The sequence below is a fragment of the Fukomys damarensis genome, unplaced genomic scaffold (genome assembly GCF_012274545.1).
Source record: "Fukomys damarensis isolate Sample0158 unplaced genomic scaffold, DMR_v1.0_HiC HiC_scaffold_8, whole genome shotgun sequence".
NCBI classification, from domain to species: Eukaryota; Metazoa; Chordata; class Mammalia; order Rodentia; family Bathyergidae; genus Fukomys; species Fukomys damarensis.
This window is the reverse complement of record NW_022900920.1, coordinates 20,364,230-20,379,311: the sequence shown is the minus strand read 5'-3', so window position 1 is coordinate 20,379,311 and position 15,082 is coordinate 20,364,230. Positions and strand designations below refer to the sequence as shown.

The 15,082-nt window shown below is 37.3% G+C and overlaps 1 protein-coding gene across 4 annotated transcripts in view; it reads right to left on the bottom strand.

Moving 5' to 3' along the window:
* The window catches only part of Shtn1 (shootin 1), an 81,995-nt gene that overhangs the window by 49,924 nt on the left and 16,989 nt on the right, over positions 1–15,082 (bottom strand). For 3 of the 4 annotated variants that reach the window (XR_004516283.1, XM_010634539.3, XM_033761393.1), the window contains exons 3-7: positions 13,277–13,371; positions 8,250–8,418; positions 6,144–6,241; positions 4,073–4,154; positions 285–379 (exon numbers count right to left, since the gene is read on the bottom strand). Coding sequence is in view for 3 of the 4 variants with exons in the window: in XM_010634539.3 (XP_010632841.1) it covers positions 285–379; positions 4,073–4,154; positions 6,144–6,241; positions 8,250–8,418; positions 13,277–13,363 (531 nt within the window). In the remaining variant the exon portion in view is untranslated. The remainder of the gene's footprint in view (positions 1–284; positions 380–4,072; positions 4,155–6,143; positions 6,242–8,249; positions 8,419–13,276; positions 13,372–15,082) is intronic. The other variant, XM_033761394.1, reaches the window with a different exon arrangement.

The following is a 15,082-nucleotide window of genomic DNA, read 5'->3' as shown; positions in this document are numbered from 1 at the left end:
AAAAAAAAAAAAAAAAAAAGATATATATTGTAATACATAGTGACCAAATTGGGGTAGTTAGCATGTCTGTCTCCTTAAATATTTACCATTTCTTTGTGCTGGGAACCTTTACATTCCTCTCTTCTAGTTCTTTGTAAAATATATAATAAATTGTTGTAAACTACAGTCATCTTGCTGTGCTATAGAACACTAGTATTTATTCCTCCTGACTGAATTTTTCAATTGTCATTTGCAACATGTGTTAAGAAACAAAAATTAAAAACCAGGTATCTCGCCCGACCCACCTCTTGTGCAAACGACTCTGCCTTCTTTCGAAGGTCCTTCTCCAGCTCCAGGCTTACTTGCATCTCCTCATATTCCTCTACCGCCAACATGGACACTTAAGAAGAAGATAAGAAAAAGAGGTAATGTGCCACACAAAGGATGGGGAAGATGGACAGAGGACAGTACGAAAAAGCGTCTTCACACAGGCACACAAGCTCCCTTGCCCATTCCTAGTATGCACATAAACCGATACAGCATTTTTAGAGGGCAGATTGGGAGTACAAGTCAAGAGCTGACAACTATTCGCATCCTTTGACTCAAATCAATCTTCTTCTAGGAATGCATACCCAGAAAAAATAAATCATGGCTGCAGATAGAAAACTGGTCGTAAGGGTGCTCTCAGCCATCACTGCTGAAACACTGAAATTACCTAATGTTGAAGGATCAGTAAACTGTACTACAAGAAATATTATTCTGCCATCAAAATGATATTGTAAAAGCACACTTAGTGAATAGAAAAAGCTTTGTGGCATATTTTTTTAAACATAAATGGGCTGTAAAAATCCACGCAAAATGATTCGTTTAAAAAAACCCACAGATAAAGCACATCAGTGGCATTTCACAGGACAGGAAGTATATGGAAGGTCAAAACATGTCAAAAGATAGCCGTCTTCATTGGGAATTAGGGAATGTGAGTAAAAATACCTTTTTATATCCATCAAAGAAGAAATTGGTTAAAAAAATAAAAGACATGGTTATATTAAGTTTGGAGAGTATGCAGAATGTCGGGAACAAATATACTGTTCATTATAAACAGATGGATTGATATGCTAAGTAATTTATATAGTGAAACTGAAGATAAAACATTGCAGTTGGTACCTGTATTGAAACTCTTGGACATACACCAGGAATTTTCATGACACATGACTTAGAATAGCAAAAAGCTGGAAATAACTCAAATATCTAACAAGGGGATATTGGATAAACAAACCTGGGTAAAGTCGTCTGATGGAATGTAACATATTAGTGAAAATATGTATCCTACCACCATGCCCTTCAACACAGAAGAATCTCACAAAAACGAAAATTCACAGAGGTTATACAAAATTATTCCACTTAGATCAAGTCCCAAAACATGCGTGATTAAACAATGTGATGTTAAGGATATATATGTATTTGGGAAAACTATAAAGGAAATGGTAAAACTTTAAAGAATAGAGAGGGATATTCATGGATTTGTAAGACACCATTGGATTCTTTTACTGTGTTGTCTTTCATATACATTATAAACACATGTGCTAAAAATTTAACATACATATGTATATATCGTTAGTTGGTAGAATATGCACTAGAATGTTAATGGTAGTCATCTCTGAATTTAAAGATTAAGATTTTCATTTCCTATATGAATTTAAAATTTCCAACAAAAAGTATAAAATCTAATAATACACATTTGTAAACACACACACACACACACACACACACACACACACACATATACTATTTTCAAGTGTTCTCATGTTTACAAAGGGGAGAAAGAGACTTAGATCCATTCAGGCCCAGAGGAAGAGCTTTGTACTAAATTACTATGGGACAAAAACCTTCAAGGTCCTGTCAAATAAAATCCCTTGCTACTTCCGACATTCAGTGGCTACTCTGTCACAGAGTGATGCAGACGGGACAGAAGAGTGAAGATGCTATTAGAAATTAAGCACAACACAGGAAGCAGAACATTATGCATCTGCTGTGGTGCGGCTCCTCTGTCCTCTGCTGAGTCATACCAATGCATCTCTCAAAAGGCCCCCTTAATGGCTGCTTTCACCACCGTTCCTCCAGAGCACTTCAATCCTAACTGACTAAGGACTGGTTTGCTGTGTAATGACATAGAATTTCAAACTCTGTACTCTGTAAATCTACTGCCTCCTCAGACGAAAGACGAATAGTCTTACTCAAGTAAAGTAATGTAAGTGGTGGTTTGTGTTGTGAATTATAGGTCCCTGAGAGCTAAATGATTTTTAAACGTATTTAAAAGAGATTTCATGAAGCAAACAAAGACAACTAGTACTACCTGAAACCCTGGGAAAGATAATTGACTTTCTTTTCTATGTCCAGAACACTGTAATGAAAAGTGAATTTTCCCATGTCCAGGTCCTTTTGACTTGCAATTCTGAAAGAAATCAGGTTGGATCTCCCAGTATATTTGTTTATCTACCTGCTCTCTTCCTGGATAGGAGGCTCCGTGAAGGCAAGAGCCATGTGATCCATCTCTGAAGAACCCTGTTTCTAGCACAGGGCCTCCAGACTGCAAATTCTTCATTACAATTTTCTCTATGAACCAAATCAAACCTGAAGAAAAGCTGCAGTCTGATGCAACTCCTACAGTAACAAAGGACAATGCAATGATTGAGAGCTACCACCAATGACAATGTGGAAAGCCCTGGGTGTGAAAGATTTCCTGTTAGTGTCATAGCTTTTGAGCTAGGAAAACAAGTGGCTGAGAGAAAAAGAGAGAAAAAGTATATTAAATCTCTGCTATGGGTTGGATGTGGTCTGTTCCACCAAAAGTATATGTGTTGAAAGCTTGGTCCCAATGTGGTGGTATTAAAAAGTGGTGGTGGAACTTACAGATTAATGCTGGTCTTAGAGAATAGGCTGGTTCTCACCAGAGTGGGTTGTTATTAAAAGACCAGGGCTGGCTCTTCCTTGGGCTCTGACTTCCCATCTTGCTTTGTGATCTCTCCCTTTCAATCTGTATTCCACCATCATGCCACCTACTAGGCTGGGACCCAGCCAAAGGGATCCTCACCAGAGTGAACATTTGCTGGGACAACCCTCTTGCAGTTCTGAAACTGGGAGCTAAATAAACCTTTTTTCTTTAGCAAGTACCTAGACTTTGATGTTTTGTTAAAGCAACAGAAAAAGACCAATACAGTCTCTGCCCTTAGGATTACTTTCCAGCATTACTTCCTAAACTGACATATAAGAAGCAGCCCCCAGAAAACCTGCTGTTGTGTTTTACAATAAGAATGATAAGGTTACTGGTTTGTTTGTTTTTTTTTTTTTTTTTTTTTTTTTTTTTTTTTTTTTTGGTACTGGCGATCGAACTCAGGTCCTTGCGCTTGTGAAGCAGCTGCCGCAACTACTGAGCTAAATCCCCAGCCCGAGAAGGTTACTGTTAACTGAGTCACAGTTTTCTTTGGAAGTAACTGTTGGAGACATTTCCTTCTCACCTTGAGACCAAGGCTGATTTTTCTGATCATTACATTTGTGCTTACGTAACTGATGTAAATGCTCACTGAATTTCTCATTGTATCAGCTGCTAGAGCACTCACAAGCAGATTTCTGGAGTATGCAAGACTTCAGAGCAAGTACTATGCACCTGTACATCAATTTGTATTTTCACTTTACTTGGTCCAATTTTTCACATCCTCAATTTAAAATGTTCCTATCGTGTTGCATATTTAGGTAGATATCCCAATCCCATCTGGATTGAGATTTATTAAATAACCTATCAAATACATAAATGCAGAGGGGATAGCCAAGATGATCATGGTCTCAGAATATATGTAGGACAGAAGTAGTATTTATGTTTGAACTTTTAAAATGAGGGGTTCCAAGTTCCTCAGGTGAAAATGCTTTTAAATATCCCTAGTGGTAAAATAGTAGGAACAAGAGATTTACTGCTAGAAAAACATAATCTAGACAATTTTGGCCACAAGAATCTTTAAACACCAAAATGACACCAAATACATAAAAACAAAAAACAAATTACATAAGTAAATCACATAAAAAGACCAGAAAGACATACCTCGGTTGCATTTTTCTAAGACTTTTCTCTGTTCAAGAATTTCCGCGTGTAAAACAGCCTTTTCTTGTTTAACTTTATTCACCTAAAAATGTAAGGTTTTTAGAGGAGAAAACACCCAAAACTGTAAGACAAGGTGTATGGCAGTGTGTGATTCCAAAGGGCTGCTTGGTGTGCAACATGAATCTACCGCGTAAGGCAGAAACTGCTTCCCTGTGCTGACCTCTTAAGCATTCTCATTAGGTGCAAGCTCAATGCACATCTTATTCATGTGTCGGCAGTGGTGTTGGTCCCTGAACACAACAGCATTCTAGCCATCCTGTGTCAAAGATTCATTTTTTTTTAATACAAAAATCCAACCATAGATGAAATCATTTAGTCAGAGATCCAACGCTAAAGTTGGGGATTCATTTTGAACTTCGATGGCTTTTGGCCTAAGCAAGCACACGCCAACTTCTAAAACTTAAAAAAAAAAAAAAAAAGTACTTTAAACTTTGATTGCTTTTACATTTAGCTTAAATAAAATACATGAAAGTATTCTTCCAAAATATAAATTTCTGAAATAGCCTTTGAAATCAATCACTAGGAGAATACTATTAGAACATTTTAAAAATAAGACTATAAAGCTACACAGATCAAGGTGGATAAATCTCAAATACATTATGTCAAATTACAAAGAAGGTACATTTAGAGTCTAAAAACATTCAGAATACTATATATTGTATTAAATGTGGAAATTTACAATTTTGAATAATAAACACCAAGTTCTAAATAATGCTTATTTGGGGGAACTTGTTGGGGGGCAGAGAATGAGCAGAATCCAGCTGGAGAGAGGTATGTCAAGGTTTTATTAAGTATGCTAATGGCTTGTGTATTAAGCTGAGCTGTAGGTATATAAATGTTCGTTATTTTGTTCTTTATACCTTTTCAGATCTAAAAAGGTATTATATTGCAATAATAAAAGTAATCTCAGGACTGCCTTCCAATAATCTCTAAGAGGGAGAGGAGAGAAGAGTCAGTAAGTTACCATCACTGAGGAATAAATGGCATCAGGATGTGTGTTCTGCCCCTCTTAAGGTCATACTCAAGAAACAAGACAACATTCCTGAAGGAGCCATCAGCACCTCTAGACCGTCTGTGAACTGCTTTCTCTTTTTTGTATCTATCTTTGTTTCTAGTTTACATAACTGATATACAGTGTTCAACAGTAGAGTCCCTTCCAAAGTATCATCATCTTTCTTCCCATTTATTATGTTGTTTTGCAGCTGGGGCTGGGCGGTTGGTAGGCACTGCTTTCCATCCTTTTTTACCTTCTACCCTTCAAGGAGCTGACAATCCATGGAAGGAAATGGAGGTGCTCACGGTGGGATCAGTACCTTCCATACTTTTGTCACCAAGGAGCTACAGAACATCACTTGGGAATTCTGGGCTACCAAGTCTAACAAGCACAGATACAAGTTCAGTTAAGATTGCAAAGGCAAATAAAAGGCAATTGTGTGGCCCTGTTCTTAAAAACAGTCCAAGAGGAAAAAGGGGAAACTCCAAATTCCTGCTGGAACCCAGTCTACCACCTAACAGATGTGGCAGGGACACAGAGGAACAGCCCTTCCCCAGAGCCAGACATCCACTGGGGGAGCAAAATAGTCTCCTTCTTCACCAGAAGCACTGAACTGTATAATTTAAAGCAGCAGCTACCGTTCTACAAATCTGCATCCTATAGGAAAAAAATGGACGACAAGGGAATGTGTCAATGTATTTTAGTGTTTCATTTACTAAGCTAAGTAGTGGGCGTGAATGTTCGTAATCTTTATTTTCTACACCAGTGACAGTGAACTTTTTAGAGCTTTCAATGATGCAAACAATCCAGTGCAGCACAAGTGCTGTAGATTCGCCACCACTGTGCTACACCGTTCTGTGTATCCGAAGTAGCGGAGAGGAGAGAATATTAAAATTGGTACATGGTCCTCACATCAAAAATTAACCTCCAATAGCAAGTTCTGAACTTTGCCAGCCCCTAAGCTGGCTTTGAGATCAAAATCATTAAAGGCTTTGCCTTTCTGGCCGAAGTACGTACTTCCTCAATGATTTCCACAAGTTTGCTCTTGAGATTTTCCAGCTCAATGGCTAATGCCTTCTTCTCCTCCTGAACAGATACGATTTGATCCCGAAGTTCTGCATTTTTTCAAGAAAAGTAAAAAAATAAATAGAAATGAGCTCATTTTGAATAGGAAAAAAAATCAATCTGCCCAAAAGAATTGAAAATGCCAGCCCATGCGTAGCTTATGGTCAGGGTTGCTTAACAGAAAAACAATGAAGGACTGAGGGACAACAGGAACCTCACTTGTGTGCCACCTACCCTATGGAGTTGTGGTTATAAATAATTTTATACCAGGCAATCTCACCATGTTAAATGAACCAGATTGAATTTGCTTTGCAATCTATCAAACCCATATTCTAGAAAACTACCTGGCATTTGAGAAGTAAAACTGTTAAGCTTTCAGTAAAACAAATTAAGGCATTGTACTAATTTCTTTTTTATTTCATAATGGCCATGGGCTCTTGTCACAATACAATATAAACAAACAATGGGCAGTTAATAATTTGGAGATTTTGACTTGAAGAAAAAATCCCGAATTGCTGCCAATTTATAGCCCTTAAATATTATTTGAACTGACTCAAAAATATAAAGAAGGGTTAATTCCAGTAATTTTCTCTCCAGAGTTGTGGGTATTTTGTTTCTTAATTTATTTCTATTTTTATTATTGGAAAATTTAATGAAAAATGTGTTGCTAGAATGAAAATATTAGCAACAACTATAAATACAAAAGGTTCTGGTGTTAAAGTTACCTCTGTCACTCAAATGTTTAAAAATAAACATGAATTGCCATGGACTACTTAAATTTATACCTAGGCCCACTGTTTTTTCACTTCATTTTAAACTGCTTTTAATTTCCTACCTTTCTCCAGGGCAGTAAGTAACCTGCTATGTGGTTATTTATAAATTGAATTAAACTTTTTTACATGAACCCAGCTTGAAGAAGTTCTCAAAGACTTAGTTTTAAAACACTTTCTCCACTGGCTCACTAATTCCAAAAGGAAGAACATGAGACCATATTGTTCAAGACCTGACAAAAGGAAGAATAATGAACAAAAGGAAATCCCTCAAACTTCCTCTCCCTCCCAACCAGCATAAATTCTATTTTGTCTTGGTTTAAGGAATTGAAGAGCTGCATAAAGTTGAGTAACAGCCTTTTGTTATACTATCAGCTAAAATTTTATGTACCAACTAAACTAATAAGTACTACTTCTGAATGAGTACTAAGTCAAAAATGTTCCAAGTTATGGAGCCAAAAACCTCTTTAACATAAGCAATGTACATATGTGTACATAAATAAAATCAATGTGCACTGAACAGATGTGTCAGATAATCTTGCCCTACACTGCTACTTGTCTGCCAACACAGTTGTTAAATACAGAATACTGTTTGCAGTCCTACTCTTGGAAGGCAGATCTTCCCTCCAAAGATTTCAATGGAGAACCAAACAAAAAGGGGTATTGGCTACACACACACACACACACACACACACACACACACACACACTTTGGTACTGAGGACTGAACCCAGGGAGTCACACAGGCTAAATTTACACCATGCCACTGAGCACCCCCAGACAACTATGTTGTTAGCAATTTTTTCTTTTAACGAAACTATCTTGACACATGATCCATATTCTTAAGGTTATGGTCCAACTGACTGCTTCTGTTGAGACAACACTTTCAAAAATGTCTAATTCCAAACAAGAAAGCAACTCACAAAGAACAAGTGCTATAAAGCTGAGTGAGGTGGCGTACGCCTGTAATCCCAGCACTCGGAAGACTGAGGCAAGAGGATTGCTGTGAGTTCGAGACCAGCCTGGGCTACATAGTGAGTTCCAGGTCAGTCTCAACTACATAGTGAGACCCTGTCTCATTTTTAAAAAGAAAGAACAAGTGCTACGGCCTTGATTCTTACCCATGCTCCCACCAGGATAATTAAATCAGAACCTTTTGAAGGTAGCACCCATCTTTTTAAAAGTTCTCACATCATCCTGATGTAAGCCAAGGCTGTGCAGCCATGGTTGACAAGACATGTCCTAAAAGGAGTAAAACCCATGCTCAAAAATTGATCCACAAGTCTCACCTTTGATCTGCTTCTGACACTGCACTGAGATACAAGTCTCAGCAGCACTGTCTGTGCCTGTGGTGGCATCTTCATCATCAATGTTTATCTCCTCTGTTATGACATCTGGTCCCAGCTTGGCCATGTATAACATGCTGATTCTCTTCAGTGTTTTATTTTCTTTATTTAGCTAAGACAAAATATAAAAACGATTATTTTAACAGCAGTTAAATGAGTATCTTGGATTTTTAAACAATAGACAAATTAAATGTATTTTTGTCTTACAAATTCATCAACATTCACAGCGGGGCATAACAATTATCAGATTCATTAAACAAGGTTTTATTTGCAACCTTTAATATTAAATGCATAACTTTATGTAATACCTGATACCTGGATAACAGCCAGCAGCAAGGAGACATGGTAGTTATAACTGGTAAGAAATGTAAGGAATTGAGAAAAAACCACCCCAGTATTTCTAGTTACTAGTAATCTTAATAAAGGCCTTTATTTGAAGCTTATGCTCAGTTTGATGCTATACCAAGAATACTTCTTAAATGTCTGCCTGCCAAGCATGCCTCCCTTCTGGACATTATTACTCTTCTTCATTGTGTGTCTGATTTCTATAGGAAGAGCACCATCCTTCCAAGCATGCCCTATTACCATTGGTCACAGTTAATAGGGCCAGAGATTAGACACATGACCCAGGCTTGGTCAATCAGATCTCTTCTCTAGAAATTCAGAGGTTAGACCAAAGACAGGAGTTCCTCTGTGTCCAGATATACAGAAGATGCTGGCAACCACACTCCATTACTAACTTGACAAAGAGAAGAAGGTAATCTATAGTGAAGCAAAAAATGAAGCCAATATTCAGAGAGGCAGGAAAAAGAAAATGAAGACAGGGGGATAACAGCACGCATCACCTGCATGGAGAGCCCAACATCTTTTCTTGCTTGAGCCAGTTCAAGAGTCCTAATAGTGCACAACAGAAGAAAGTTCAAGATCTATTCATATTGTCTGTGCAAAAGCATTCTAATTCATAGCAGCCAAAAGGAATCCTAATCTGTTAATGTATTTGTTATTCTGTGATGTAAAAAGTGGGTATTTAGCTTTAGTTACTCAACTATCATCGCTCCCTTTGGCTAACATGTTATGTACGTAAAAATGTGGTAAAAGCCACCTACAAAGACCAAACTTGGTCTAGTGTCCACAGAAGAATGTTTTTTTCTTCTTAAGTCTTAAAATTCAAAGGTCTTCTCTTAGTGAAGCAAATGAAACTAGTTAGTAAATAATTTTTACTAATATAAATTACTGGGCTATAGAAATACAAATAGATTTCTTTTACTGGAGTCATTGACCACCAAGACAAAGCTCTGAATTTAAAGAATGACCTCAGAAATAAGTGAAGATAATCCACTGAAAATACAACTATTCTTCCCTACTGCAAACGTCATACCAGAAGATGTTTAGAATGGTACCTGTCTGGCTCAGCTCTTCATTTGTGATCATGTTAGGACTCTTCACAGTTCCTAACAGGCCACTTCAAGCTGGGGAGTCTCATCCTTACCCCAATAATGCAGAGCCTAAACATATCCCCAGGGCCCTGGTCTGAGGCCGAAGAGGTTTTCTGAACTTTTCTGGGGAATCAGGAATAATCTCTTAGAAACATCTATGAACTGTGCCTTCCTTGGAAGACAGGTAAGCTCTACTTAGGGAATGGACAGCCTTTTGTTCCCCTTTTCTTACTCTTGATCCAGCTCTCATGGTCTCATCTTACTAGAGGATCAGGGACACGAGATGGAGGCTATAGACTCCCAGGCCCTCTTCCATGAAGTGGAAAATTCAAATCAACAGTGTTGTGGGTTCTTTGACATCACAGCCTTCAGAGAGGCTTCATGACCCTTCTGGTCAGTTCTCAAACTAAGTCATCTTTCCTGAATGTTAGAATAAAATACCACTTTAAAACGAAAATGTAAAGTTTATAATTCTGTCTCCTAATATTTAAACGAATGCTTCCCAGCTCTGCACATCAGAATCTTTGGAGAGCTTTTTGAAAATCCCAATGTTTATATGTCTACATCATACCCAAATCTCCGACCATGAGGCCTCACCTAAAAACTTTTTCAGAGCTTCCCAGGAGACTCTGATGTACATCAACCCTACAAATCACCGATGATGAATAATGTGACACTTTAGTATACAACCAAGCTCTGAAATCCAATTCTGTCTCTGTCTCCAAAACCAACCTCTCAATCTTTCAGTGTCTTGGTTTATGCATCAGCAAACTAAGGATAAAGGTAGTTGCTATGCACGAATATGAAGATTAAATGAGACACTACAGATAAAGACCTTAATATAGTAAAACTTCACTAGGTGTTAGCTATGAACAGTAAGAAATGAAGTTTATTTTGTCTATCTAATCCTCTAGAAAACAATGTTAGTTACTTTTCTTCCACCAAAGTTATGCATCTACACATTTTCTTCTTCCTCCAGGATATTCAGGATTTTCCCCGTCTGTTGCTTAATATATTATTTTCCAGACTACCATCACAATAATATTTGATAGTTAACAATTGTATCCTCAATAGAACTTAATGTGTCTATCAAACTAGGCACCAAAGTCCACCAGTTACTGTCTGCAACATGACTACTCAAACACATTCATTTGCAAAAAAAAAAAAAAAGCCAGCCAGAAAATTTCCTAGATCTCTGAAACACCATTTTTATATTTTGATAGAAGACTTATACACATTAGGCCTTATGTGAATGCTAACATGGACATTTTCGAGAAATCTGAATTCACAAATTTCATCTAAGCAATTTCACTGCAGTAACTCCTCAAGTTACAGGTAATAATATGCAATTTGTTGTTTGGAATTCTTCTACATCACAAAGCAAAATAAATTTTTTAATGACCATGCAGCAACTGAACCTACTACTATATTAAAATGTAAGTAGCTTTTACATTGGGCATTTAGATTTAATGAATATATAAAGAGACAAAGTAAGCAAACTAAATGGCTTTGGCTCATATGACTTAAAATAATTGACCTACATTTATCAGTTTAACCTAGGCATTTTAGCAAAAGTAAAATATCCACACTTGTTTCTAGGACAATTATGAAGTCAGCCAGGCATAGGGGCACACACATGTAATCCCAGCATTCTGCGAGGCTGAGGCAGGAAGACTGCAGTTCTGAGTCCAGCACAGGCAACTTACAGACTTAGGGAGACACTGTTTCAAAAATAAAGGCAGAGGAAAGGCTAGGGATGTAACTCAGGGTAAAGCTTCTGGGTTCAACCCACTATCCTGTACAACTAAAATACAATAACAAAAATTCTTAAGACAGAAAATTATGAGAGGAAGTTGCACCAGAAGAATTAAATATTCCTTTTGGCATTAATTTGATGGCAAGGATACGGAAAAATAAATTATAGAAACTCCGCTGTTCAGAAAATGAGGCCTACTTTCAAAAATGATAACTTATCCCTAAAACAGAATGTGCAGTTATCACTTAAGGATCACATATGCAATGAAGCTTCCAAAGTCTGCATTCAAAGCACATCTGTAGCATTTGACTCGTCTTTTGCTGTTGTTTGTTGTTGGCTTTTCTATTCCAGGCCTTGTGAGTTCATATTATATCCTGTAAAAAGAAAAGTGCACCCCACTCACACACCAGTCCTGATCGGACTCCATTTTGTCATTTAAGGAGAATCCCTGCAGTTCAGTGAGCAGAACCAATGTGTCCTAAGTCGCACATGCCACAAATGGCACAACCAGGAACAAAATTTGTTTACATTGCCCCCCTATGCCTTTGCTTCTCAGGAACAAACCAGCCCATCTGGAGAGGTGCTCCTGTCCTACTGGATATCCCAATGCAACATCAGTTTGCAGATCACAAGAGAAGATACAAACTATCGGGAGGCTCCAGAAGACTCAGAGCAACAAGTCTGTTCCAAATAATGTTTTCCTCTTGTTCCAGAAGAAAGAGAAAAAGAATTCATAGGACAGCACAGACTGCTCAACTCCAGTGAGGTACAGCAGAGTTGAAAAGGATGTGACAGTCCCCATGCTATCAATGCTTTTAAAGCTATAAGCCTATATTGGTATGCATTTGCCAGACAAGTAATAAGAGAGGAGTTATGCACATACATTTATATTCTTAGTTAGGCTCTGATTGACTATCTTATGAATTCTAATGCAGTGTCGTTATGCAAACAATTAAACAAATACCTCTAGCAAGCATACTGCTAATGCATACAAATTAAATTTATTTTTTTATTTATTGGTAGTAGCATTACAGTCACATCCAAGGAAATACTTTGGAGGTGGGTCATGGGGTTAGGCGGAGGTAAAAGAAACACAACCAGCATTCCTAATGAAATTTGGTTGAAAATTGCTGTAATCCATTTTCTGATGAAGTGGTTCAGATGCATTTTACCCAACCCAAAATACATAAGACAGAGATAAAAACATTCTTTAATAATAATGTACTTCTGATGAGACAGAATATAGAAAATTACACACTTGATAAATTCATCAGCTAGAAGCAATCAGTGGCGCTCTGGAGGTCACCTTTCACATGCGCTCGCTTTGCTTTCACAAATAATCACCTGAAATGCAAGGGTTGAGGCTGACTTTTTCATCGGATTCAAGCACAGAACGTTCACTGCTCTTTTGTGTCACACTAGGTTAGTTTTCAACTTGGTTAAGATTTTAACTAAATGCAGAAACATTTGGGAAATCCAGTTCAACAGACTATTCTAGGACCATTTCTCACAGGCAAACAAAAACAAAAAGCACAAAAGCTGCAATACACACATATAAATGCTTCTTTTATCATTAAAATAACCTTTACATTAAGGCAGATATTTACATAATCACATTCCAGGATCCAGAGACTTACAACACTTTCCTCATCAGCAGAGTGGGTGAGTGATTAAATGAAAACTAGAAAAGCAAAATAAGATAGAAGCCACTCTGTCTAGACAATCAAGTTGAAATAAAAATGTGCTCAGGTAAAATCCCTCCATTTGAACAGGCTTACCTTTGTTGCCAAAGCTTCGGCACTTTCTCGACAAGTCTTCTCTATTTCAAGATGGTTTTGCATGAAATTAACTTCCTCTATCACCATGTGAGAAACTAGGAATGGGGTGGGGGGGGGGGTCAGCATTCAGAGATTAGTCAGCTATTCCAGAAGCCCACGCATCGTCCCATGATTAAGAATAGTTCATTTCTTTCTCTAGCCAGACCTTTAGCCATCACTGGAAAAAAAGTTTTGAGAAGTTGTCCTGATTAAACCTCAGCTAATATTTCACTGTAGAAAAGAAAGGAGAACACAGAAGAACCTTCACCACTATTACATACATGTTTGCAAAGTTCTTTAGGAGATTTTAAGTCTCTGCTTTCTAGGTAGTTATATATGCACCCACAGGCATATATATATGTAACTTTAAACAAAAGAGTCCTGTAACTAAAGAGTGATAACATGTCTTCTTTTTCTTAGAAAGACATGATATATAGGCATAATAAAGAAAATTAGCTAATACAAAAAGAAAAATAAACCTTAAATCGACCTTATGACTAAAGTAACAACGAAGCAACTTAGCTAAGTATTACAATACCAGTCTTTAATAGTGACAAACTAGTTACTATTATATTACAAATTCTAGGGCAGAGACGTACAGCACTGAGATTTAAGACGTACAGCACTGAGATTTATGTACTGTAGTATGCGGTAGCAAGAGCAAATACTGATAAATTGTTTTTTGCATCAAAAACTGTCAGTAAGATTAGAAGAGAAACTAAATTTTGATATTTTACCATTTCAAAAATTAATTTTTAAATTTTTCATGTAAATTGAGAATCAATGATACAAAAAGTAACTTGAAACTTGAATTACTTGAAAATTGGTTAAGAAAGGAAGATACCAATTCCTCCAGCCCATATTTCTAGTTAGAGAAAAAGACTCAGAATTGCAAACTTACCTGTAGACATGTATACTTATTGACATTTGTTTGGCTTAAAAAAAAAATTAAAGAACACCCAAAATGTGAAACCCAACAAAGTTAGGCAAAAAGCGCTGGGCTCACATAACACAAAAAGAGATTACTTTTGCTTCATTTAAGCTTAATTAACCTGCAATTATGATTAAACTCAGGGGAAAATTTTCTCTCCAAATTAAATACAAAAATGTATTACTTCCTAAGTCTGTCCAAAGTTATTATGTTAATATTCAAATTCATAAAGCAGCACTAAATGGCCAGAAACATCTCTAACCTTGACATTTTTTCAGGGGTAATAATAATCTGCCGCAAATGCAGGCCAACCAAAAACCACTTAACTAATTAGTAGTTGCAGTCACCGAGAAAAACATGAATCAACACTGTTATTACAAGTGGCACATTTGAGTGGCATCTAATTATGACTTGATGAGCACGATACTTGCATTATCAACATTACTACTGCATCCCATCAGGGCCTAAAAGCTGCTGATGGCATTGACTTCGAGAAACTCCCACTCAATGGTACAGCAGCACCCAACAATCGGCTTGGCAGGGGCCCCCCTCACTAAATGACACGTTAAGCGTAATTACTGGTAGACATTGTAAATAAACAGGATTGGAAGTGAAAATTGTACCAAGTGCCTAAGACACAATCTGACACATTGGAAGTGGCAGCCTTAATTGAGAGTTTCTTTGACTGCTCAAGATCATTTCAACCGCATTTCTCAGAGGACAGTGATTATAACTGTGGAGACAGACGGCATAATGGTATCAGCACTGCTGACAGAGCAGTGAATTAAATTGTATCTGCTGTGGTGTGAAAGCCTTGATGAGAGGTACAGATGCCT